Genomic DNA, 26,016 nt, shown 5'->3' on the forward strand with positions numbered 1-26,016 from the left:
ATGTGGCCGCCGAACCTTCGCTTCTCCCCGGCGATGGCATCACAAGTGTGGGCACCCGGCTGTGACAACTTGCGGCTTCACAGCCGGGTGCGCACTGCACATGCACGAGTCGCGCTGAGCCTCCTCAATGGTCGGGCAATCTTCTGGGACTTGTGACGTGTCCCAGAAATTTGCAGGGAGGTAGGGGGGAGAGAACTGCCCCCCCCAAAAAAATGCGGAGGAGGATGATGAGGAGAATGAGGATGATGCTTAGAGTGGAACTTCCCCTTTTGTGTGGAGCTCCGCTTTAACGGGAACACAGCAATAAAAACTGACAGGTATTCTAATCCCTCTTCACATTATGCCATTAGTTATACTTTGCATAGCATGCATTATGGTAGAACACCTTTAGGGTTCAGAACCACTTTAAGCTTGTATCCCAAGATGAAACTGGAGCTAGCTGCAGAGGCTGCAAAAGCCCACGCATTGCACCTGCAATCCACTGGAATGCTTTGAAGTCTCCTATGCAAAATTGTAAGAAATGCACAAAAAAAAAAAATTATAGGTGCATGCATTACATTTTTGCAAAAGGTGGAAAATTCCATTAACATAAATGTATAACCCAAGCTTTGAGAGTTTTACACCTTTGTTAGGGGCCCTTTCACACAGGCGGACCGATCGGGTCCGCCTGTTAGCTTTTAGGCAGACCCGATCGGACCATTCATCGTAGGGCTGGGAGATTTTCTTAAAAAAAAAAAAAAAAAAAAAAAAAAAACACGATTCGAATCGAGTTTTTTTTTTTTCTTTGGAAACCGTGCCGGTCCTGAGGCGCTGCGGGCATGAGCTTTTAGGCGAGGCCACGGCCTCACCTAAAAACTCCTTGCCCGCAGCTCTTCAGGGCCGGCGCGGTGTCAGCGCCGGTCCGGAGGCGCTGCGGGCATGAGTTTTTAGGTGAGGCCGCGGCTTCGGCCTAGTCCGCGGCATCCGGGCGTAGCCGCGGACTAGGCCGAAGCCTCGCCTAAAAACTCATGCCCGCAGTGCCTCGGGACCGGCGCGGTGAAAAAAAAAAAAAAAAAAAAAAAATCTAAAAATAAATCGATTTGCTTAAATTTAGAATCGATTTGACCTCTCAACTCGATTCAAGCTTTAAATCGATTTTCTCCCCAGCCCTAATTCATCGCCCTCTATGGAGCGACGGGTGTTAACGCATATGTGTCCGTTCAAATCTAGTTTACAACTGATGAGATCGGCCAATGCAATACAGTGTACTTGGACCCCTTTCACGCTGGGGCCGCTCGTGCGTTAGCGGTAAAGCAGCACTCATTTTAGCACCACTTTACTGCTGTTTAAGCGGCACTTTTAACCCCTAAGGTTAAAAACGCCTGTGTTGCAGCGCTTCCGAAGCACTACCCATTCATTGCAATAGGCAGGGGGGGTTTTGGGGACCGCCCCCCAAAGATGCTGCTTGCAGGACTTTTTCTAACGTCCCGCAAGCGCATCGCCCCAGTGTGAAAGCACTCGGGCCTTTACAATCGGGCAGCATGGGAGGCAGTTTTCAGGCGCTATTTCTAGCTCTAAAACGCCTGAAAACTGCCTCAGTGTGAAAGGGGTTTTATAGCAAATACTCTCATTACATTACATAAAAGGAGAAGCTAGAGTAAAATTTTTCGGCAAGGAAAAGGGGTAAGCATGCTATTTAAGGGCGGGTTTTTCACACTGGGGCGGTGAGAGCGCCGGCGGTAAAGTGCTGTTAGTTTTAACGGTGAGGTAGTTGAGAGGCAGTGTTCTGGCGCTATTTTTAGTGCAAAAATGCCTGAAAAGCGCCCCAGTGTGAAAGTAGCCAAAATGGGAACATATAAAGTAGGTATTTCTGCAGTTTGGCTGCCAATGTAGAAATACACTTTAAAACTACACTTGGGCTTAAAGAGGTTGTAAACCTTCAAAGTTTTTCACCTCAATGTATTGAGGTGAAAAACCTCCTGTAATGCTACAACCCCCCCAAGCCCCCGTTTTACTTACCTGTACCCCCTCTATCTTGTCCTCGGGATGAGCACACCAGCAAAAGCCGGTGTCTCGGGTCCTGATTGGATGGATTGATAGCAGCAGTCATTGGCTTACGCTGCTGTCAATCAAATCCAATGACGCGGGCGATGGCCCATCCCCCCCCCCCCCGCGTCTGGCATTCATGTCTATGGATGCAAATGCTGGACTCTGGAGCACGCCTGCAAGCTAACCCCCCGGGAGAGCGCTTCTCCTAGGGGGTTATCCGATGCGGGGAGGAGCCGTGAGAGCCCCCGAGGGACCCCAGAAGACGAGGTTTTGGCCACTCTGTGCAAAACGAGCTGCACAGTGGAGGTAAGTATGACATGTTTGTTATTTTAAATAAAACACAAACCTTTTGTATCACTTTAAAGGCCAAGGTCACCGGTTTTTCTAAATTCCAGCCCCCCCATATGTACCAATACAGTATTAATGTACATGTACTTGCCGAATGTGTCCCCCCCCCTCCAGGTCCTATATTGTCCCAACTGATTAATGCACAGTGCAATTATTTTAGGATTGCATTTTTAACATCTGCTGCACACTTCAAAAGCAGGGTGGAGATTAACAGGTTTGATATATAATCGAGAGAGATCGAGAGAGAAGATATATATCTAGATCACACAATTAAAGAGAACCTGTCCTCAATAAAAGAAAATTGCAGGTAAAGAAAAAAAAAAAAAGCACAGAAAAGCAAGTATTATAATGCTTACCTGCAGCAATTTTTCTCTCCATAATTATTTTTTTTTTTTAAATTAACCTGCAATGTCCTTCAGCTATCAAACGTGACAGTTCCCTAGACCTCCCACCAGGTCATAGCCCTCTCCTCTGAGTGTCCAAATACCGTCTGTGCTGGCGCAGCTCCTCCACCTCCTCTCTACATAACCTTTTATCTAGCTGCCAGTGAAGGAGTAGTATTATGGAGTGACAGCTCTGAGTACACTGCCATTACATCCAGGATGGCTCAAGGGTCTCAGGGCTTTTGCAATTCTATAAAAAGTGAGACGTACATAGGTGGTACATAATGTGCCTAAAATATGTTAAATGCACATATGATTTTTATGGCAACATTGATGTAGAAATGAATAGTGTGGTACAGGATTAAAAAAAAAAAAAAAAGTTGTCAGAACAAACACTAACAATTTGGATTGAGTGTGGAAGGACATTTAAGGTTTTTGGCTAGCGGGTGCTCCGTTAAGGATTTTCCCATAACAGGTTTTACCAGACAGAAAGCAAACGAAAATCTGCAACCGCAGAAACCCAACAAGGGCTCTAACCCTTTTCTTATTCCAGCCAAAAACACCATGATAAAGTCATGAGATGTGAATGGCATTCAAAAGCAAAAAACTCACAAGTTGGTTAAAGTCACTGGTAACCAAGCATCAACTTTAGGCACAATGGTATCAAAAAATAAAACATTGTACTGCTGTCTAGTTTAAGTGCCTGCTGACTCCTCAATTGCTCATCCATAGTAACTTGTGCATTCCCAGTAAAACAAGAGAAGCTACAGTCCAGGTCAAAAATCAAACTAATGACATCCTACAAGCCATCAGTAACCTGGACGTTGCAGCAAATAACAGAACTGTACACATGTTGTGTAACCTGGCCTACAAAATCTGCTTAGTTTACGTGAAAAACTCAAACAACTCAAGTAGGGTTTTTCTACAATCCTGACAACTACAGAACATTGATTAGAATCTTTGGTCAGCTGATCAAAACAAACATAACCAAACTGATATATCAAAGAGGTTTTCATCTTTGGGAAACGCAAGATTTTGAAAAACCAACTTTCACTGCAGGGTTGCAAGAAACTGGAATTAACCATTCAACATTAAATCACAAATGTTTATCCTTCAGTAGGGTTAAAATCTGGCATTTCCTCCAATAGTCTCAGAATTCCTCTTCCTCGCCCTCTCCTAGGAATAAAGGAAGCGGCTCCATTCATCCCGGAAGTACTGGCTCCTGTATGGAAAGAACAGAAACACAGCATCAACACCACACTTGTGACATTTTTTGAAAATTGATGCAAAGGGTCTAGGTGAACGCATTTATTATTTTTAAAGTGGTTGTAAACCCACAAACAAAACAAAAAAAAAAAAAACCCTGCAAGACAAAGGCATAATGAGCTAGTATGCACAGCATACTAGCTCATTATGTATGATTAACCTTAAATCGAAGCCCTAGCAGCGGTCCTCGTCCACCAATCCGGCGACATCGCTCCCAGATCTTACTTCCAGGTATCGCGGGCTCCAGTGTTGCGATTGGCCGAAGCCACGATGACGTCACTCCCGTGCATGTGCACCGGAGCCGCTGGTAACGGCACAGTCTAACTGAAGCAACGGCACGTACGTGCCGTTGCTTCAGTGCGCATGTGCCGATGACAAATACAGGGGATATCTCCTAAACCGTTCAGGTGATATCCGGGGTAGCTACAGGTAAGCCTTATTATAGGCTTACCTGTAGCAAAAAGTGGCTATAAAGGGTTTACAACCACTTTAATATTTTTTTTTTTTTTTATTTTGGATACAGTAAGAAATATTGGAAAACCCAATCAGGTTTTTGTTTGGAGTCTTCATCCTTAGTGAAATTTCCCTTCACTTCCTGTCCCGGACTTTAACTCATCATATGCCAGCACATTTTACAAAGTGGCTAAAGTCCAATGAGGTGCATGCTACACCTGGACTTAGCTCTTTAACCACCTCAATACAGTGCACTTACACCCCCTTCCTGCCCAGGCCATTTTCCAGCGCTGTCACACTTTGAGTGACAATTGCGCGGTCACACTACACTGTAACCATGTGAAATTTTTATCATTTTATTGACACAAATAGAGCTTTCTTTTGGTGGTATTTAATCACTCCTGGGGTTATTTTTCTAAAAAAACAAAAAAACAAAAACAACAACAAAAAAAACAAACAAACAAAAAAAAACACCCCAGAAATTTTGAAAAAAAAAAAAAATTTTTTTTAGTTTGTCAGTAAATTTTGGCACTTGTGGGCAGATTGGAGCCAATTGTGGGCACTGGTTGGCACAGATGGCTGATAGTGGCATTGCTGATTACATCCCTAGATATCTTCTGAGGAGATGCCGCTAATCGGCTCTCCTCTCCTCACACTATGTCAGTGTGAGTCGAGGAGCGCCAATTACCGGCATCTCAGTGTTTACATGTGACCGGCTGTGATTGGACACAGGGGTGCGCAAGAGCGGTCGTTCTGAAGGGCTGTCATATGACGTCCACCCAGAATGAGAGCCGCGATGCCCAGCCGTCATTTGACGGCCGGTGGGCGGGAAGAGGTTAAATTTACATTTTTGGAGCTGCAGGAGGATAGCCATCGCTACACTGAGATGTTGCTCTCTCACAAAAAAGCAGCTCTGCTGCCCATTCACAGAAGCCTTTGTATTTTGTGAATGGGTTCATATAATGCAAAGCACTCTGTGACTGGGTCCTGTAGCTGCATGAGACTCGCCATCCTCATGGCATGCACCCCATTGGACTTTGTAAAAAGCGCAGGCATGCTATGAGTTAAAGTCCAACAGGGTGCATGCTATGGGGATGGCGAGTTGCATGCAGCTACAGTACCCACCCCTACCCTGCTCCTAACCAATCACAGAGCGCTTTGTATTATAAGAACCCATTCACAAAATACAAAGGCTTCTGTGAATGGGAAGCAGAGCTGCCATGTGTGAGAAAGCAGCATCACACCGAGTGTAGTGTTAGTTATGCTCCTGGAGCTCCCTAAAACTGTTAGATGTAAATTAAAGAGATAAGCCCACAGGTGGCATGCACCTCGTTGGACTTAAACTCGTCATATGCCAGCACATTTTACAAAGTGCCTTAAGTTCTGGAGTTCTACCTCCTACACCTGCGTCATCCAATATTTTGAACTACACTTTGATACCAAAGAATGTCAACTGATTCCCCACTTCATATCTGGACAGCAGCTCACATCACAGACAAGGTTTAAAGCAGAATTTAACCCTCCAAATAAAAAATGGTCTCCAGGAGCTTTTAGCCATAATAGTTACATAGACAGGTTGAAGAAAAAAAAAAAAAAAAGACACAAGTCCATCCAACCAATAAAAAATAAAATAAAAAATACAATCCCATATACACAATCTAATACCCACAGTTAATTCAGAGGAAGTTAAAAAACCCCAGCAAAGCATGATCCAATTTGCTATAGCAGGGGAAAAAAAAAAAAATTTCTTCCTGATCTCCCGAGAGGCAATCAGATTTTCCCTGTATCAACTTTACCTATAAAATGTCAGTGCCTAGGACGTTCCTGGTCCATCCACCAGAGAAAAAAAAAAACTAAACTAATAATAAAAATGCCATGAATATATCCCCTATTTTGTAGATGCTATAACTTTTGCACAGAAGCGATTTGTTTTACCAAAAATATGTAGAATACATATTGGCCTAAACTGAAGAAGAAATTTGTTTATTTTTCTTTTTGGATATTTATTATAGCAAAAAGTAAAAAAAATATTGTTTTTTTTCAAAATTGTTGATCTCTTTTTGTTTAGAACGCAAAAAACAAAAACAAAAACTGCAGAGGTGATCAAATACCACCAAAAGAAAACTCTATTTGTGGGAAAAAAAGGACATCAATTTTGTTTGTGTACAGCATCGCACGACCGTGCAATTGTCAGTTCAAGAGACGTAGTGCCGTATCGCAAAAAATGGCCTGGTCATTAAGGGGGTAAAATCCTTCTGGGGCTGAAGTGGTTAAGGCGTTAATTAAGCTATTAAGTATATATGGCTCAAATGCAGAGGTGAGAGCATACTGAGCACAGTGTGGTGGAACAAAAACAGGTTGATTTGAAGTGGTTCATTAGATCACCTTGGAGCATGTTTCTTTGAACTTTATAATTTTTATAAGAACTTTGGGCATGCACAGGGAGCGCATTTTATCTGATATATGGGGATTATAGGATGGGAATATGTGGAGAATATAGTTGTGTGATATTTAGTGATTCATTTTCAGCACTCTGGACACTTTTTTTCCTAACCATGTAGATTTTTTGCAGATCACATTGTACAGAATTTGGGTTGAGCATCGCTGCACTTCTTAAGTATTTAGGTGTGGGAACACACAACAGTGTTGGCCATCTCTTTAAGGCCAACAAGTGGGAGTTTTATTTGTTGATTGATTTTAGGATTAAATTGTGGCACAAGAGTTAATCTGCACATTTTAAAAGAATATTTTGACATAGCATCACCTAAAGCAACAACTCAGTTCAAGGAAGGATACTTACCGCAAGCAGCGCCTGCAGAATCCAAATGGTCATTGAGACGCAGATGATCACTTTTTTTCTGTTGAAAGTGCGTACAATAATGTGATATGGTTATTCATTCAAAAGTACTATTTTGTAAGCAGAACATTAAAGTGGTTGTGACAAAAAAAAAATAAGAATAAAATAAAAAAAAGTGAGGAGGGGATCCTGTTCTTCTAAAACCATAGAGCATAGTGCTTGTGCAGCATCATTTGACCCGCTCTAAGCTATTAAAAAAAAACAAATAACAAAAAACAAAAAAAAACAAACCTGGTTGATCCGGCCTGTATGTGTCCCCCCTGGCTGTGCAGAGCACGGTAATCATGGCTACTGAGCCATGATTACCGTAGTCAGTTTAAGAGTCTCCATCAGCCAGCAGTCTCTCCCCTCTCCCTCCCGTCAGCTCGGGAGTCTGTGCTGATCTCCTCCCAATGCTATTCTATGTAAAATAACTGTAATTAGTAGAATCCCATCTGTTATATGCAACTATATTGCTCAATGTCTTTATTTAAAAAAAGTTTTATAAAAATGATGCAGCGCAATACCTTATTGCAGAGCTCCGCTGTGCGGTCACGTGACCGCCCGCCGCTCTCCTACTGGCTGACGCGAAAGGGGAATCTCAACCGCTCCCGCTGTAGTCCTCAGGAAGGAGAGCGACGGGACTTCAAGTGACTGCACAGTGTCACTGACCTAAAGCGGAACTTCAGTCATTTTTTTTCCCATCTATTAAATCTTCTGTTCTTGTGGTTTTAACTTTGGATAGTAAAATTTTTTTTTCTGCCAGTAAATACCTCATACAGCCCACTTCCTCCTGCTGGTCTGGTCATTAACCTAGGCTTATGACATCATGCACAGCTTTCTCTCCCACTCTAGTGAGTTTGCCAGGAAGGGAGGGGGCATGATTCATAAGAGGGCCAATGAAAGCTGCAGAGCTGGGAGGTGTGCCTCTCTGTAAATCCAGGAAGTGAACAGGCAGCAGCTTCAGCTGCCCACAGTTAAAATGGATGCAGCCAGACTAAGTGGAGGGGGATTTCTGCAGCATATTTGGCAAGTACAGAATCACAGTATATATAAAATAATATGCATAAGTGGTTGGAGGGAAGCTTCAGAATGGATGGAATGAAGATGGAATGAATGGAAGATGTTTTTATTACAAATTATGTGAGCAGACTGCAGTTCCTCTTTAAGGTATTGTGCTGCATAATTTTTTATAAAACAAAGGCACTGAGCAACATAGCTGCATAGAACAGAGGGCATTCTACTAATAACACAGAGTGACTTCACAACCACTTTGAGCCCATCATGAAGCAGCTTTGTGCCATAGTCGGCAGCACTGTAGCCCCACTTTCAGTTGCCACTAGGGCAATAACCTGTATATGTTAGGTATGTTTTCCCCACATTTTATTTGTGCTTACTCCAAATCTCTCCTTAGCTCCCCAAAAACACTATGCCAAGATAACCAACCTTACGTCGCCAAGCTGGCATACCTGGAATCTTTTAGCATCGAGGATGATGGTTTTATTATCAACAGACGACCGCCTCGCTTGTAGAGTTGGGCTGGGCAAGTGAGCCGGTGTAAGCGTCACGCCATAAACTGAGGCCAAGGCTTTGCTGATACAGTAGCTAAAGGAAGAGTAGTGTAGAAAAAAAAAAAAAAAAAAAAAGTAGCATTTAATGCAGTTTAGCGATTTCCATATAAGGTCCATTTAATAAAAACCCTAACAACCACCAATAAAAGTTGGAAAAACACAAAAACAAAAAACAAAACAAACATTCACAAAAATTATTATTATTTTTTTTAATACTAACTGTATCTGACAATTACAAAATTACAGAGATGCACATTGCCAACTTCAGGCTGTACTGCCATCTGCAGGCTTAGTTTGTGAATAAAGCCTCCAGTTTCCATGTGATTACATGATTTGGAACCACTTAAAAGAGGAAGTAAACCCTGATGGCTTTTACTTCCTCTTTTGCTCCCTGCAAATTAAAAGCATAAATGGGCTAGTATGTGATTATGTGACACTTACCTGCAAACGAATCCATCGCTGTCCCCTGTGCAGGCTGCGTCCATCTTCACCCCTCTTCCTTCCGGGGGCCGCAGACTCCAGCTCTGTGACGGGCCGGAGCCGCGTGACATCACTCCTGCGCATGCGCACGGGAGCCGTCAGTAACTGCACACGCTGGGGAAGAAACAGTACGGAGGTCCGTTTTTTTCACAGCGCATGCGCCGATTACATTGGCGCACGTTTAGGAGATATTTCCACTACCTATAGGCAAGCCTTATTCTAGGCTTACCTATAGTTAAAAAAGTCAGGAGGGAGGGTTTATAACCACTTTAAGGACTGCCCCACGCAGATATACTGCGGCAGGGAGGCCCCCTGCACGAAATTGCGTACCTGTACGTGATTTCGTGCACAGGGTCTGGGGCGCGCGCCAGCCCGAGCACTTTAGCAGGTCCGGCAGACGCAATATCCACCAGGACCTGCCGGTCGTTTACAGGAGAGGCAGAGCGGCAGTCTGCCTATGTAAACAAGGCAGACTGCCGGTCTATCAGTCAGGAAGATGGAGATCTTGTGTTTCTGCTAAGCAGAAACATGGTTCTCTGTCTTCCTCCAGTTGAGCCACCCTCCATACAGCAATAAGCACTCCCTAGGAGCACACTTATCCCTTTGATCGCCCCTGACGTTAACCCCTTCCCTGTCAGCGTGATTGGTACAATGAGAGTGCGATTTTGTTGTTTTGTTTTTTAGCACTGATCACTGTATTAGTGTTACTGGTCCCAAAAAAAAAAAAAAAAGTGTCAAATGTGTCAAGTGTCCAAATTGTCCGCAATATATCAAGATGCAACTCAACTTCCGGGAAAAAAAAAAAAATAAAAATCGCTAGTTACTAGTAAAATAAATAGAAAATTCCATAAAAATATCCCATAGTTTGTAGACTCTAAGTTTTGCGCAAACCAATCAATATATACACTTATTGGGATTTTTTTTTTTTTTTACCAAAAACATGTAGCAGCATACCTATTGGCCTAAGCTGATGAATAAATTAGATTTTTTACATTTTTTATTGGATGTTTTTTATAGCAGAAAGTAAATATTTTTTTTTTCCCCAGAATTTTTGGTCTCTTTGTTTATAACGCAAAAAATAAAAAAAACGCAGAGGTGATCAAATACCAAAAGGAAACTATTTGTGGGAAAAACAAGACAACAATTTCTTTTTGGGTACAACGTCGCACAACTGCGCGTCAGTTAAAGTAGCGCAGTACCACTTCGCAAAAAATGGCCTGGTCTTGGGTAAACCTTTCGGGGGTTAAGGTTCCCCAATTGTTAGTGGTCACCTGACCCATTAGTGACGGCTCAGTGTGACAGGTAGCACCAGAAAAGTGTGTCAAATGAGAGATGTAAATTAAATACAAATACCCAGTGAAGTGGCTGGCCTCAGGTGATATACAGATGAAACAAATCATCTTACATAAGTTGTACCTGTTTATCTGGAGTCTCTAAATCCAAAGTACAGAAATTATAAAGCTTGTCTGAGCCCTCAAAAAGAAGGGGGTGGAGAGCAGAAATTACACTCTGCAGACCTCAGTGAGGAGAGCTCAGAGCAGATTAGAGGGAAGCAAAGGCTGTTAATCACAGGCTGTGCACAAGCGTCCCCCCCCCCCCCCCCCCCAATCACCTTTTTTTTGTTTGGCGTCAGGAAAAAGCATCAGAAGTGGCTCATGCTGATAGGAGCACAACAAGGCAACAGACAGAAGACACACTAAGTGCTCTGGATTGAGACAAGTACACACTATAGAGGGATATTGCTTTGTTCATGAGGTTTACAACCACTAAGGTTCTCTCACCAAAAGGCAACGTGCAGGAAAATACTAAAATTGTCAGACTTTGGGTGGGAAGGGATAGTTGCAGCAAGGTCTATACACTTACGTAACTTTCTTGCAGCTGGCAAGAGCACAGTACCACATGTCATTCTCCTCATGCCATTTGCACCTGTCAAGACACAAAATTGTTGCGCAAGGTTTTAACTAACAGAGGTCTATAGAAAGAATTTTAGGTCTGATCACAGATGAAGCAACAACAATGCGATATAAACCTGAATGTCTGGAATATTTGGGAGCCAAGGAAGAGTGAAGAATTTATTATTTTTGCAAAATATCCCAATATTTCCCACTCCTACCTGCAGCTGCTAACCGGGCCTGGTCTTTTTACCTGGTGTTGCTGGCGTAATCCCAATGAACGACATCCAGTAGCCGATGCACAGTGGATTTTGAAGGCTCCTCACCAAGTTTGTCTCTAAAGTATTTCAATATTAAACTTTCTAGATCCAACAATTCAAAACGGTTATCCATTCCTGCAATATAGGAGGATGAAGCATTACATTGGGATTGACAGCAATTCATTAAGCTCTAGCAAAGTCAGTGTGAACCGGTGATGTTTAAGTACTACTGGCCACATGTACAAAGCTACATCAAAAGTCATAAAATAATTTAAAGTAAATGGAAAGGTTCCTTTTTTTTTTTTTCTTTTTTAAACAAACATGTTATACTTACCTGCTCTGTACAAGGTTTTGCACAGAGCGGCCCCGATCCTCCTTTTCTAGGGTGTCCCAGGTCCCTGCTCTTCATCTGGTGCCCCCACAGAGAGCCGCTTTCCCTGGGGGCACCCGTGCGGGCGCTCACGAGTCTCGCTGCTGCGTCCACTGACTCAGACAGCAGGCCTTGGCCCCACCCCCCCGCGTCACTGGATTTGACTGACAGCAGCGGGAGCCAAATTTTTCTCAAAATTTTCGGTCTTTTAAAAAAAAAAAAGAAAACCCAACAGTGATTAAATACCACCAAAAAGCTCCATTTGGGTAGTGTTACATGACCGTGCAATTGTCTTTCAAAGTGCGACAGTGCTGAAAGCTGAAAAATGGCCTGGGCTGCGGCAAAAGTGCTCGGTATTGAAGTGGTTAAAAAGGTACAGCGCAACATAATTTTACTTTAAGTATGGAAGCATGCCCCAATGTGGAACCCAGTTCTCAAAAGGTCACTTCCAGATTATCCCACGTTTAGCCCTGCAGGGATCGGTTGACCGGTTGCCTTATCTCTGAAAGCCAGCCATAACTGTCTGAAAGTTGAAACCAAAGAGATATAGCTTTAGCAGCAGTGTGGAGACGGGTTATGATTGAAAAAAATAAAATAAACAAAACATTAAAAAAACATTTAATGAAAAAAAAAAAAAAAATAATAAGCAAAAGCAAAAGCAAAGCAAAGCAAAGCAAAGCAAAGCAAAGCAAAGCAAAGCAAAACACCTCAGGCCTTGTCTGTGAAGGAAAAGAAAGAAAACCCCTTTAAAATAAGAGATAAAACATACTTACCAGCTTTATAAGCAAGCCACTGAAGACACCATTTCACTCTGTACATGTCATTATTCTGAAAAACACAAATTAAGCAAATGTATGTATAAGTACAAGGTCCCTTTCACACGATCAGATCCGCCTGTCCATTTCAGGCAGATCTGATCGGGCCACCCATTGTCTTCTATGGGGAGGCAGATATCAGCGGATATGTGTCCGCTGACACCCGATCTGACAGGATCCGCTGAACCCAGCAGGTTGGATCGGATGAAAACTGACAGGTTGTCCGTTGTCATCCGATCTTCCCATAGAGGAGAGAGGGCTCTGACAGATCCGTCATCCCCCTGCTCAGCTGGGCTCAAAAAAACTGATCCATCCCGTTGGTTCTAAACACAGAAACACCTCCAGGTGGCCACATTGCATTGAACTTTACAGAAAATTAGAGCTGCAGATTAGAAAGGGAAAGGTCATTTTTAACAACATTCAAATACAATATGACTTGAGTTGCAATTGTATACGAGATGTGTGTATGTATGTATGTATGTATGTATGTATGTATGTATGTATGTATGTATGTATGTATGTATGTATGTATATATATATATATATATATATATATATATATATATATATATATATATATATATATATATATATATATATATATTATAAAAAAAAAAAAAACTTTGAAGGCGTTTTATTTTTTTTTATTGTGAAGCAAACAAATAGGACAAAATAACAGAAAAAGTCAATGTGCATAACTATTCACCCCCCTAAAGTCAATACTTTGTAGAGTCACCTTTTGCGGCTATCACAGCTCCAAGTCGCTTTGGATAAGTCTCTATGAGCTTGCCACATCTTACCACTGGGATTTTTGCCCATTCCTCTTTGCAAAACTGCTCCAGACATAGCGTTTTCTTTGGTAGCCAAAATGTTCAATTTCTAGTCTCATCAGACCAGAGCACCTTCCTCCATACATTTTGGGAGTCTCCCACATGCCTTTTCGCAAACTCAAAACGTGCCATTTAGTTTTTTGCTGAAAGTAATGGCTTTCTTCTGGCCACTCTGCCATAAAGCCCAACTCTATGGAGCGTACGGCTTATTGTCGCCCTATGTACAGATACTCCAGTCTCTGCTGTGGAACTCTGCAGCTCCTCCAGGGTTACCTTAGGTCTCTGTGCTCCTCTCTGATTAATGCCCTCCTTGCCCGGTCTGTGAGTTTTGGTGTGCGGCCGTCTCTTGGCAGGTTTGCTGTTGTGCCATGTTCTTTCCATTTGGTTATGATAGATTTGATGGTGCTCCTAGGAATCATCAAAGATTTGGATATTTTTTTATAACCTAACCCTGACTTGTACTTCTCAGCAACATTGTCCCTTACTTGTTTGGAGAGTTCCTTGGTCTTCATGGCAGTGTTTGGTTAGTGGTGCCTCTTGTTTAGGTGTTGCAGCCTCTGGGGCCTTTCAAAAAGGTGTGTATATGTAATGACAGATCATGTGACACTTAGATTGCACACAGGTGGACATCATTTCACTAATTATGTGACTTCTGAAGGTAATTGGTTGCACCAGAGCTTTTTATGGGGCTTCATAACAAAGGGGGTGAATACATACGCACATGTCAATTATTTATTTCTGAAAAATAGTTTTATGTATATATTTTTCTAATTTTACTTCACCAACTTAGATTATCGTGTTCTGATCCATCACATATAATTCAGATTAAAAAAAAAAAATTGAACCAAAAGCTGTAATGTAACAAAATAGGTAAAAAGCCAAGGGGGTGAATACTTTTGCAAGGCACTGTACATGCCATTTTTTTCTCCACGAAAGTTGAGTTACCCTTTAAAGTGAATAATGGCCCTAGAATTATTGCCTTCACTCAGGCATATCCATCATGGCAATCAACGTGGTTGTACACATGCGCCTCTGACAAGTGTGCTTATGTCCATAGGTGCATGTACGCTGGGGCGGGTATTACTTCACTGTAACTTTCTGTACACTTTTTCTCCACTTCAAGGGTGAAAAAAAACCCAAAAAAACTTACTGGCATAACTCTATGGAACAGGGGTTGTCAAATTCAATTGCGGGCTGTATCAGCATTATGGTTTCCATCAAAAGGGCCGGTTGCATTTGCAAGACTACATACATTTATCCAGGGATTTTTTATTCAGAGAAGAGGTGCGGGAACTCAATCATGCGCGCCCCCCCCCCCCCCCCCCCCCTGCTAAGGTCTCTCCTGCAACTGTCAGATAACCTGTAGGGAGAATTCCCAGTGGCCAGAGTAGCTCACTCATTCAGGATTTGTAAGGGAACACAAGAACAAAGATCTTATCATGTAAATCAGGTATTACAATTTAAGAAGTGCCCATCACTACAGTATTAACCCAAATTCACTAAGTTTGGCTTTAGGGCCAGTTCACACATGCAGTCCAGTGCATTTATTTTCTGCATCAAAAATGCATGGCAAGTAGGTTATATTTTCAGTGGCATAGTTCACACCAGTGCTTGCAGTTCCAAATAAATAAAAAAAAAAATGGAAGTAGAACATGCTGCATTCCACCTGGGAAGACAAAATTAATGCTGCCCTACCACTATACAAACTGACGTACATGAGTCGTGGTTGCCCCTGGAAATTTGATAAAGTATGGTTGCCATGCGGTACAGCAGTATATGGTTCCTCCTTCCTCTCCCTTCTGTCCCCTCCCTACCTCACCCCATCCCCCTTCCTGTCCCTCCCCATTACCCCCACCTCCCTTATTTACTGGGACATGAGTCCTAAGCATGATTTTCTTGAGGTGCAATCATATGTATTGATCTAATGTGTGTTCAGCGGATGGAAATTGAACGTGTGGCATGTGACATAACAAGTTACTGTAATGTATATCATCTACTCCACAAATATGTTTTTTTTTATACTGTATTAATACTCTTAATAAAGCACTCCTGATTGTAAAAAAAAAAAAAAAAAAAAACGAGAACATGCTGCATTTTTTCTGTCCTCAATTAAAGGTCATTAAAAAGAGGGGGAAAAATGCACTGGACCGCATCAAAAACGCGCATGCAGAAAAGAATCTGGACTTCGTTTTTTATGGTTTAAACTGGCCCTTAGGGGGAACCCATCAAAGGTAGAGGATATACAGAACTTTGGCGTCATGCACCATCCAGCGTGTTCTCAATTGGAATACATAAAATATTCACCCAGGTCTTCCAAAACTGTAATGTGTCACAAACTGGTCTTTGGCCTGTCATGGTTATGTTGGAAGTGGGGGGTGGGGGCAAATCTCACTGCTTGGGAACCTGAAAGAGGAGATGAAAATATATGGATGGTTCACAAATGAAAGAAGAAATGAACACAAACGTACCCTGCAATAAATTTGTACTTGTAGAGAAGGCACTGGACAAATAAAGTCACAGAGCGAACGGTACAGTTTGTGATAGTTGTGGTTTGCGAGCTCAAATCCAGACACCGGAATCTGATGGGTAGCAGCACCTGAGGAGCAAGAGACCGCAATCAGCTAAACAAACTCAGCAGTATCCGTTAATTCAATGGCCTGAGTATCCTACACTGACAGTATACAGAAAAAAATAAAAAATAATAATAAAAAAAAAAAAAAACAAAACAAACGCATACACACGGAAAAAAGCGTCTTACTTCCAGCCTGACAGTGGTAACGGAAACCAAAAGGCAGCTCTCCTGGAGAAAAGAAAAGACATTTAATCCTGTTAATGCATCTTTTACATATATAAATGAGACAAGACACTGCATTATACAGGACATCACCAACTGTTCTATCAGCAAGGTAAAAGCTGAACTGCAGGCAAACAGCCAAAAATGATAAAGGCAAGTAATTCACCTGTATGTCGATCTGTATTTCCACCGATCCAGTTCTAAGATTAAAAGCCGAGTACACACTATACCATTTTCTGTAGATTTACCAAAACCATATCATATGAGGTCAAACCTTAAAAGTTTCGATTTGTATGCAATCAGGCCCTTGTACTTCATGGTGGTTTTGGTAAATCTAAAGGAAATCAGACAAAAAAAAAAAAAAAAAAAAAGTGTGTGTGTATATATATATATATATATATATATATATATATATATATATATATATATATATATATATATATATATAGTGTGTATGGGGTATTACACAGCACAGTCCTGGCTGGCAGGAGACCTGATTTTTCTCTGCTGCATTTAACACTTGCAGGTCTTGTTCATCAACAAGACTGGACAGTGAAAGTAAAAGCAGCAGACGGATGGGGGAGCTCACCTCTCTGCTCTCCACCTCCTATTAGCAAGTTTCTTGTCAGCACATGAGCACTGCTGCACAACTGGCCTCTTGTGCTAAGCTTCCCCCCCTTCAAGTCAGCTCTGCTGCACAATGAACTAGAGGCGGGTTAATCAGTAAATACAGTGGTTAAAAAGGATGAGTTCACCTTAAAAATAAAAGCACTCTTTTTTTTTACCTGTGTAAAAGGGGGGGGGGGGGGGGGGGGGGAAGGAAGATAAAATGTGCATTTACGATTTTTTTTTTTCTGAGGGGCCTGTAAAGTATTGCACTCACGATCATATTGTGGGTGCAATGTCAGACACCTGCAGGCTGTCAGTGTAGCGGTGATCTGCCTGTCCCTCCGATATGGGCAGTTACCTCAGTCCAGGAAGCGCAATGGATTATAAGAGCGCTCACCACTGCCATCACAGTTTAACAATGTAGCATGTTCCAAAAGGTGAATTTAACCTTTAATTACCGACTAGTGCAAACAAAATCTGGTGCAGCTGCGCATAGTAACCAATCAGCTTCTAATGGCCCGTACACACGATCTGAATATTGTACGAAAACAGTCGTCCGAGGAAAGATCGTAAGATATTCGGATCGTGTGTACACTACTTTCGAGAGCCGATCACGACAGTTAATCCGATATTATTCGATCGGACATACACGAAAATTTCCCTCGTACGATTCCAGATCGTACAATTTTTGTTTAGTCAGTATAGTTGTCGTCCGAAAATACAATACAAATACATTACAACACATGACATACGAGAATTTTCGTGACTTTATTTAGCTATTCAATTTCTAGTTGCGACTATTAAGCGAGAACGGTCGTACAATATTCAGAACGTGTGTACGAGGCATAACTTTAGCTTGTTTAATTAAGCTTTGATAATAAAACCTAGAAGCCGATTGGTTGCTATGTACAGCTTCATCAAATTTTATGCACCAGCTTTAGTAAAACCCCCCTTTGCCTTTGTTTCCTATCTTTCTACTTCGACTTTTCTTTTTCTCCTGACGTTTTGTCTGTCTTTTCTAAACATACCATAAAGTTGATGTTAGATTCCTGTGGCATAGTTTATTCTTCTGAGCCAGGACTCAGGCTTTATGTACATCGATCCATGCATTCTTACACTCGTTACTCAAGCTAGGTATCCTTATATTCAATGGATGCTCTGCCTTTTATTCATAATGTTATGGAGACCAATGTTAATTTCATCAACTAAAATATTTGTTGACTAAATTAATACTATTTTAGTCGACTAAATACAAAAAAAAAAAAAAAATCTTAAATATGAAATTTTGCTAATATTATTCAGGTAATATCAGAAAAAACAGAGCAAATCACCGCGCTATATTAAACTAAATAATGCAAAACCACCTATTGACAAAAAATAAATTGTAAATTAAACCCAATCTAATGTGACAAATAAGTGATCAAATATATAAAGCAGCTGCTAAAACGTGAGATACACACATAACAAAATTAGGTAAAAGAGGAGCAGCGCTGTGAGAAATATTCCATGTGATGAACAGAATTAGTACATAGGTAAAAAACCAAAAAATTGGGATAAGTTCCAAGTTCATAGGTTATATAAACAACTGGACTGTCCTATTGAGAACCAATCTTGATGGTAAATACGGGACGTGAATATGGGAATCAATGAGTCCTTCACCACACCACTGTGATAATAAAATTGTGCGCTTACCAAATGGCAAGCTTAGAAGAGCTTGCGACCTTAACCCGGTCGGGGCCTTTCAAGGTAGAACCATCAAGGAGAGACACACCACTTGGTTTGAATTAGGCACACTGTTCTTCCAGTTACCACTCTAAATGGAGATGTGACCCCAGGCTAGGGATAAACCTACAGGCTAGCCCTCTCTGCATTTCACCCTTAAGGGCCTAGTCAAACTTACTTTCAAGATGGAGAATGGATTCTCCATCTTGAAAGTAAGTTTGACTAGGCCCTTAAGGGTGAAATGCAGAGAGGGCTAGCCTGTAGGTTTATCCCTAGCCTGGGGTCACATCTCCATTTAGAGTGGTAACTGGAAGAACAGTGTGCCTAATTCAAACCAAGTGGTGTGTCTCTCCTTGATGGTTCTACCTTGAAAGGCCCCGACCGGGTTAAGGTCGCAAGCTCTTCTAAGCTTGCCATTTGGTAAGCGCACAATTTTATTATCACAGTGGTGTGGTGAAGGACTCATTGATTCCCATATTCACGTCCCGTATTTACCATCAAGATTGGTTCTCAATAGGACAGTCCAGTTGTTTATATAACCTATGAACTTGGAACTTATCCCAATTTTTTGGTTTTTTACCTATGTACTAATTCTGTTCATCACATGGAATATTTCTCACAGCGCTGCTCCTCTTTTACCTTATTCAGGTAATATGTGCAATGGCATTAGAGCCAATAGAGTTTACACTTTTTTTGCTTTTTTGTTATATTTTCAAGTTGTACTTCTGCTTGTCAAAAAGCAATATATTAGTTTGTTCAAGAAACTTGGATTTAAAAAGAGATATAGCAGTAAGAAGGGTCGCTGGTTCGAATCCCAACCACAACACTACGGGCCCTTTCACACTGGGGCGGGGGTAAAACACCGCTATTATTAGTGGCGTTTTACCGTCGGTATTCCGAGAAAGGGTTAAATACCACCGCAAAGCGCCTCTGCAGAGGCGCTTTGCCGGTGGTATAGCCGCGCCGTCCCATTGATTTCAATGGGCAGGAGCAGTGAAGGAGCGGTATACACTGTGCTCCTTCACCGCTCCGAAGATGCTGCTAGCAGGACTTTTTATCCGTCCTGCTAGCATGCCGCTCCAGTGTGAAAGCAGCGGCACTTTCGGGTCGGTTTGCAGGCACTATTACTAGCACAATAGTGCCCGCAAACCGCCCCAGTGTGAAAGGGCTCTAACTGCCTGGAGTTTGCATGTTCCCCTGTGTCTGCGTGGGTTTCCTCCGGGTACTCTGGTTTCCTCCCACACTACAAAGACATGCTGGTAGGTTAATTGGATCCTGTCTAAATTGTCCCTAGTATGTATGAATGTGAGTTAGGGACCTTGGATTGTAAGCTCCTTGAGGGTAGGGACTGGTGTGAATATACAATGTATATCTAAATTGACGGCGCTATACACAAGTACCTGAAATAAATATATATATATATATATATATATATATATATATATATATATATATATATTTCACATCACAACGGCTAAATCTGTGTCTGTAGTGCATGTTCAAACCTAATACTATAAATAACATGTTATTAATTTTTTTTTTTTTTTACTCCAGGGAGTATATAAGAAGTTTGGCAATTCTAAAGAAATGCATTAAAATTTAACTAAACCCATTTCGATTTTAGACGATTAAAATATGACTAAAACAATTCACATGATTAAAATAGGACTACAACTAAAATGGCATTTTAGTCCAAAGACTATAGCTAAATCAAAATTAACACCATTGTTTTATTCTTGCACACTTTTGAAATTAGATTTTTTGTGCACTCAAAATTTTGTAAATAACAAATTTTCTCCTTCACTGATGTGCGCTGATTAAGTTGCTCTGATGAGACGGCACTAATATGCAGCCATTTTGGCCACTGATGGGCACCGCACTAATAATGAATGCAGATCCCTTTCAGGAGAGCCGCTTATCGGCTCTCCTCTACTGCACGCGCTGCCAGCGTGAGGGGCGGAATGCTAATAACCGGCACTTCCTAGTTACACTGATCAGCTGCGATTGGACACAGCTGATCACATGGTAAAGAGCCTACATCAGACTTACCATGATCGGAGAGGCTGTGTGTCCAGCGACACACCACCGATCACTGCGCCCCTGAGCAGCCTGTTCTTTAGAATGTCATATGATGCCCAGTAAGGACAAAAAAAAAAAAAAAAAAAACTCGCCAGCCGTCATTTTGCTACAGGCCAAGTGGGAAGGCGTTAAATACATTTTAATCTGGATAAAAGTAGAACACATTGGAACCCCTTGCCTTTTTCTGTCACCTGTCTCCCCAGTGGGGAGGTCACCCATGGTAAACTTTTTGTGACAAAAACAGAAAGGGATGGGGAATCCAAAAGGTTATACTCCTCACCATAAGATGAGAGGAGGAGGAAATCTTCAAATAGGCACCCTGTTCAGGTGACAATTGTGTAAAGAGGGATTTCTTCCTGTCAATTGTGTCTAAGCAGTCAAAACACGTAGAAATGTTAATGGAGTCTAAACACTCGTCTCAATTCCACCTGAATTAACAGCAGTGCACTTCCTGTACCTTCAGCCTCATAGCTGTAGTAATACAGCATGAGTGCTCAACCTGGCGGTCCTCCAGTTGTTGCAGAACTACAAGTCCTATGAGCATTGCAAGGCTGACAGTTACCAGCATGACTCCCAAAGGCAAAAGTATGATAGGATTTGCAGTTCCGCAACAGCCGAGGGGCCACGGGTTGAGCACCAATGTTCTACAGCAGGGGTAGGCAACCTCGGCGCTCCAGCCATTTTGAAACTACAAGTCCCATGAGACATTGCAAACCTGGCAATCACAGGCATGACGGGATTTGTAGTTTCACCACAGCTGGAGTGCCGACATTTGATCATAAAATGTCCCATAAAGTTCAATATGTTATTTACGGTCAGCCAAGGTTGTGCATTTACACAGATACAAAATAATAAAATTTTTTTTATATATATATATATATATATATATATATATATATATATATAATATATATATATATATATATATATATATATATATATATAAAAAACATCTCTATCTCTCTCGGAAGAGTGCAGTTTACCTGGGTCTATGAAATCATGGAAAGATCATAATTCCCTTCTTGCAGTGAGTAACGCACGCAGCCAATCTCACAGGGAACAAACCTCTGTTCACAAGCAGCGGGCATGTCTCCATGGCTGAAAAAATTTATGACGTAAATCCTTTTTTCTCCAAACCTGGAAATCAAGATGACATGGTTATTAGAAAGTATGGATTAGTATTGCATACTGCTTCCTGGTACTGTCAGAGTCGCTAAGACATGATGATAATTTGTACGAGAATGCAGAGGGAAGGTGAAAAAAAAAGTATTTGCACCTTCCAGTGTTTTTTTTTTTTTTTTTGCATATTTGTCACACTTAAACTATTCAGATCAAACAATTATTATACACAAAGATAACCGAATAAATACAAAATGCAGTTTTTAATTAAACTTTATTAAGGGGGGGGGGTTGAGTCCAAACCTGCCTGGCCCTGCGTGAAAAAGTAATTGCCCCCTAAACCTAATAACTGGTTGTGCCACCCTTGGCGGCAACAACTGCAATCAATCGTTTGCGATAACTGGCAATGAGTCATGTGGAGGAATTTTACCCAACTCTGAAGAAATAGTTTTAATTCAGCCACGGGAATCGGCTTCTGCAACACTTCCTGTTATAAATGAGGTGGTGACTTGGGTTGTGGCCACCCCCTCCTGCCCCATGCATGTCCGTGGTACATTGATTGATGTCCTGATGCTGCTGGATGCCGGAATACAAGGTCCTACACAAACCTGGTTTGCTGTCATCTGCCACGTCAACAGAGGGATGTTCCAATATTTGCTGGTTATCTGGCCTTTGGTTTATCTAAGAGCTTATTAAAGCTTACTATCTGGTAAGCATGTATTTTTTAAAAGGTGGAGGATCACTGCAAGGGGTGTCGTTTCACTTTCCACTTTCATACACTGATCCCTACAAAGAGCCAACTGGGGACTCTTCCCATCTTTTAGAAGATTTCCTTTCGGTCCTGGGACTTTTTTTGTTTATGTTCACTATTTTGTGCTTTTGGCACTTTTGTTTTTTTTTTATTATACAACATTGATTGCTCATTTTTGATTTGTATGTCATCCTATTTAATCTTTAGAGGATTCACATATATTTCCACAATCAATTTGATGTCTTTTCACATATACCTTTACACGTTATAAGGGTTTAGCGCAGTTTTTCTCTGCGTTTATTCCATTGTTGTGTATTGCACATTTGAACTGCAGCTCTTATTAGCTTTAGTCTAGTGCAGTGTTTTCTTGTCCATATCCGAAAGGATTTTCCCCCTAATGACCAGGCCATTTTTGCAATACGGCACTTTAACTGACAATTGCGTGGTCATGTGACGCTGTACCAGAAAAATAAATAAATTGACGTCCTTTTTCCCCCCACAAATGGAGCTTTCTTTTGATCACCTTTTTTTTTTGCATATAAACAGAGTGACAATTTACCGGTTCCCCTACCGGCTCACACAGATATACTGCGGCAGAATGGCTCTCCTGTGCGAAATTAGAATATATATCGCGCGTTGCATGCGAGCGCCGCCGGAGGCACGCACGCCCGTTGCGCGATCGCCAGCACGGGGATTTGTGTGTGTAAACACACAAATCCCTGTGCTGTCAGAGGAGAGATGACAAATCGTGTGTTCCTACAAAGTAGGGACAGCGATCTGTCATCCCTCCTAGTCAGTCCCATCCCCACACACTTAGAACACAGTGAGGGAACACACATTTAACCCCTTGATCGCCCCCTAGTGTTAACACCTTCCCTGCCAGTGACCTTTATACAGTAATCAGTGCATATTTATAGATCGCTCTATAAAAATGTCAATGGTCCCAAAAATGTTTTTAAAAGTCCTCCCATTCTGTCCGTCGCAATACCGCTAAAATCACAGATCACCGCCATTACTAGTAAAAAAAAAGAAAAAAGTTTCCATAGTTTGTAGACGCTATAACTTTTGCGCAAGCCAAAAATATGTAGAATACATATTGGCCTAAACTGAAGAAATTTGTTTAAAAAACATTTGGGGGATATTTATTATAGCAAAAAGTAAAAAATATTGTTTTTTTCTAAATTGTCACCTTTTTTGTTTATAGCGCAAAAATAAAAACCGCCTGGGTGATGAAATACCACCAAAAGAAAGCTCTATTTCGAGAGAAAAAAAAAAAAAGACTCAAATTTTGTTTGGGTACAGCACTGCATGACCGTGCAATTTTCAGTTAAAACTATGCAGTGCCAAATTGTTAAAAGTACTCTGGTCAGGAAGGGGGTAAAACTTCCGGGGCGTATATTGATTGGTTTGCGCAAAAGTTATAACGTCTTCAAATTAGGGGATAGATTTATGGCATTTTTTTTTTTTTTTTTTACTAGTAATGGCGGCAATCGATTTTTAGTGGGACTGCGTCATTGCGGCGGACAGACCGGACACTTGACACTTTTTTGGGACCACTGACATTTATACAGTGATCAGTGCTATATATAGCCACTGATTACTGTGTAAATGTCACTGACAGGGAAGGGGTTAACACTAGGGGGCGGACAAGGGGTTAAGTGTGTTCCCTATGTGTGCTCTAACTGTGGGGGTTCACTGGAACATGACAGATCATTGTTGACTTGGGGGAGAGAAAATCACCTAGTTTACAGTTCCCTGTTCTGCCCCCTTCCTCACCGCGAGTCGTCGGCAGACATGAAGTCCGTGGGAACACTCCCACGGCATGCCACCCGCTATCCACCCTGCACGGACCGACGTACAGGTATGTAGATTCGCGCAGGAGAGCCAACCTGCCACAGTATATCTGCGTGAGATGGGCGGCTAGTGGTTAAGGTCATGCCACATCTCAATCGGATTTAAAGTCCGGACTTTGACTAGGCCACTCCAAAGTTTGACTATTGGTATGATCTTTTTATGAAAAGCTGTATTAGTTTAATGCCAGATGTACGGGACGCACACCTTCCAAAAAGTTAAACTTTTGTCTCATCAGTCTTCAGAATATTTGCCCAAAAGTCTCGGGGATAATCAAGATTTTTTTTGACAAATGTGAGATGAGCCTTTGTGTTCTTTTTGGTCAGCAGTGGCTTTGGAACTTTCCCATGGATGCCATTTTTTTCCCAGTATTCTTATTGTTGAATTATGAACACGGACCTTACCTGAGGCAAGTGAGGCCTGCAGTTCTTTAGTGTTGTTCCTGGTTCTTTTATGACCTCCTGGATGAGGCAGCGTTATGCTCTTGGAGTAATTGTGGTAAGACAGCCACTCCTGGGAAGGGTCACTGCTGTTCCAAATTTTTGGAACCAAGTTTTAGCTTGTAACCATTTCCAGATTGATACATGTCAATATATGCTTTTCATATATTTCTTGAATTTCTTTAGAGTGCGGCATGAGGCGTTGCTTTTTGAGATCTTATAGCGTGCTTCTTTGTCAGACTATTTATATAGTCTATATATTTATTAATATCCTATTTATGTGATTTCTTGATTCAACAGGTCTGGCAGTAATAAGGCCTGGGGTGTGGCAAGTGAAATTTAACTCTACTTTACAAAAAAAAAAAAAAAAAAATATGTGGTTAATCACAGTCAGTCAATTACTTTTTCACATAGGGCCAGGCAGGTTGGGACAGCTCATTTCCCCAAAAAAGCGATTGTGAGCCTGGTTCACATTGATACGATTTCCACATGTCGATTCCCAAAAGATGTTTCTGTACTGATTTTGGCAATTTGGGGGTGCGATTTCCATTGACATCTGTGCAGAAACCCACACAGATGTCTCCGAGATCACCCCCGAAAAAGGACTGATGTTCAGCTGAACTCGCACGATTTCATTCCCGCAGTCAGTGTGGAGGAAGAAGGAACTAACACCTTTAAACTGCATTTTGTATTTACTCTGGTTATTTTTGTGTAATATTAAATGATTCAGATCACCACATTTCAAAAAAAAAAAAAAAAAAAAAAAATTGGGAAATTTTTTTTTTTTTTTAACTTACCTTATGCCTGTTGCTATGTGTTCCCTCGAAATCTACCTTCTTCAGCGCCTGGGCTCCTGACGTCACTTACCTCGGCGCAGGAAGGGAGATCACCTCTCCCCCTTCCCTCTAGGCAATCTGGGACATGAGACAGGTCAAGATGATTGCGCGACCAGACAGCGCGCGGCTCGCGCATGCACAGTGGGTGCCCGGCTGTGAAGCTACAGCACGGCGCCCACAGTTACAATGCAGCCGCCGAAGAAGAGGGAGACAAGCAGGGCTTTGAACCCCCCGCATTGCTGGACCCTGGGACAGGTAAGTGCCCGATTAGTAAAAGTCAGCA

General features: G+C 41.7%; 1 protein-coding gene across 1 annotated transcript in view; it reads right to left on the reverse strand.

Annotated features, from left to right (window-relative positions):
- Positions 1–3,487: 3,487 nt before the first annotated feature.
- Positions 3,488–26,016, reverse strand: part of MAEL (maelstrom spermatogenic transposon silencer) — a 56,034-nt gene continuing 33,505 nt past the window's right edge. The window contains 10 exon segments of the mRNA XM_073617371.1: positions 3,488–3,981; positions 7,279–7,336; positions 8,784–8,919; positions 11,229–11,291; positions 11,511–11,652; positions 12,661–12,715; positions 16,001–16,128; positions 16,291–16,332; positions 21,720–21,743; positions 21,746–21,865. Of these exon segments, the coding sequence (XP_073473472.1) occupies positions 3,866–3,981; positions 7,279–7,336; positions 8,784–8,919; positions 11,229–11,291; positions 11,511–11,652; positions 12,661–12,715; positions 16,001–16,128; positions 16,291–16,332; positions 21,720–21,743; positions 21,746–21,865 (884 nt within the window). The 3' untranslated portion in view covers positions 3,488–3,865.

The sequence above is a fragment of the Aquarana catesbeiana genome, linkage group LG02, assembly GCF_042186555.1.
Source record: "Aquarana catesbeiana isolate 2022-GZ linkage group LG02, ASM4218655v1, whole genome shotgun sequence".
In the NCBI taxonomy this organism is placed as follows: domain Eukaryota; kingdom Metazoa; phylum Chordata; class Amphibia; order Anura; family Ranidae; genus Aquarana; species Aquarana catesbeiana.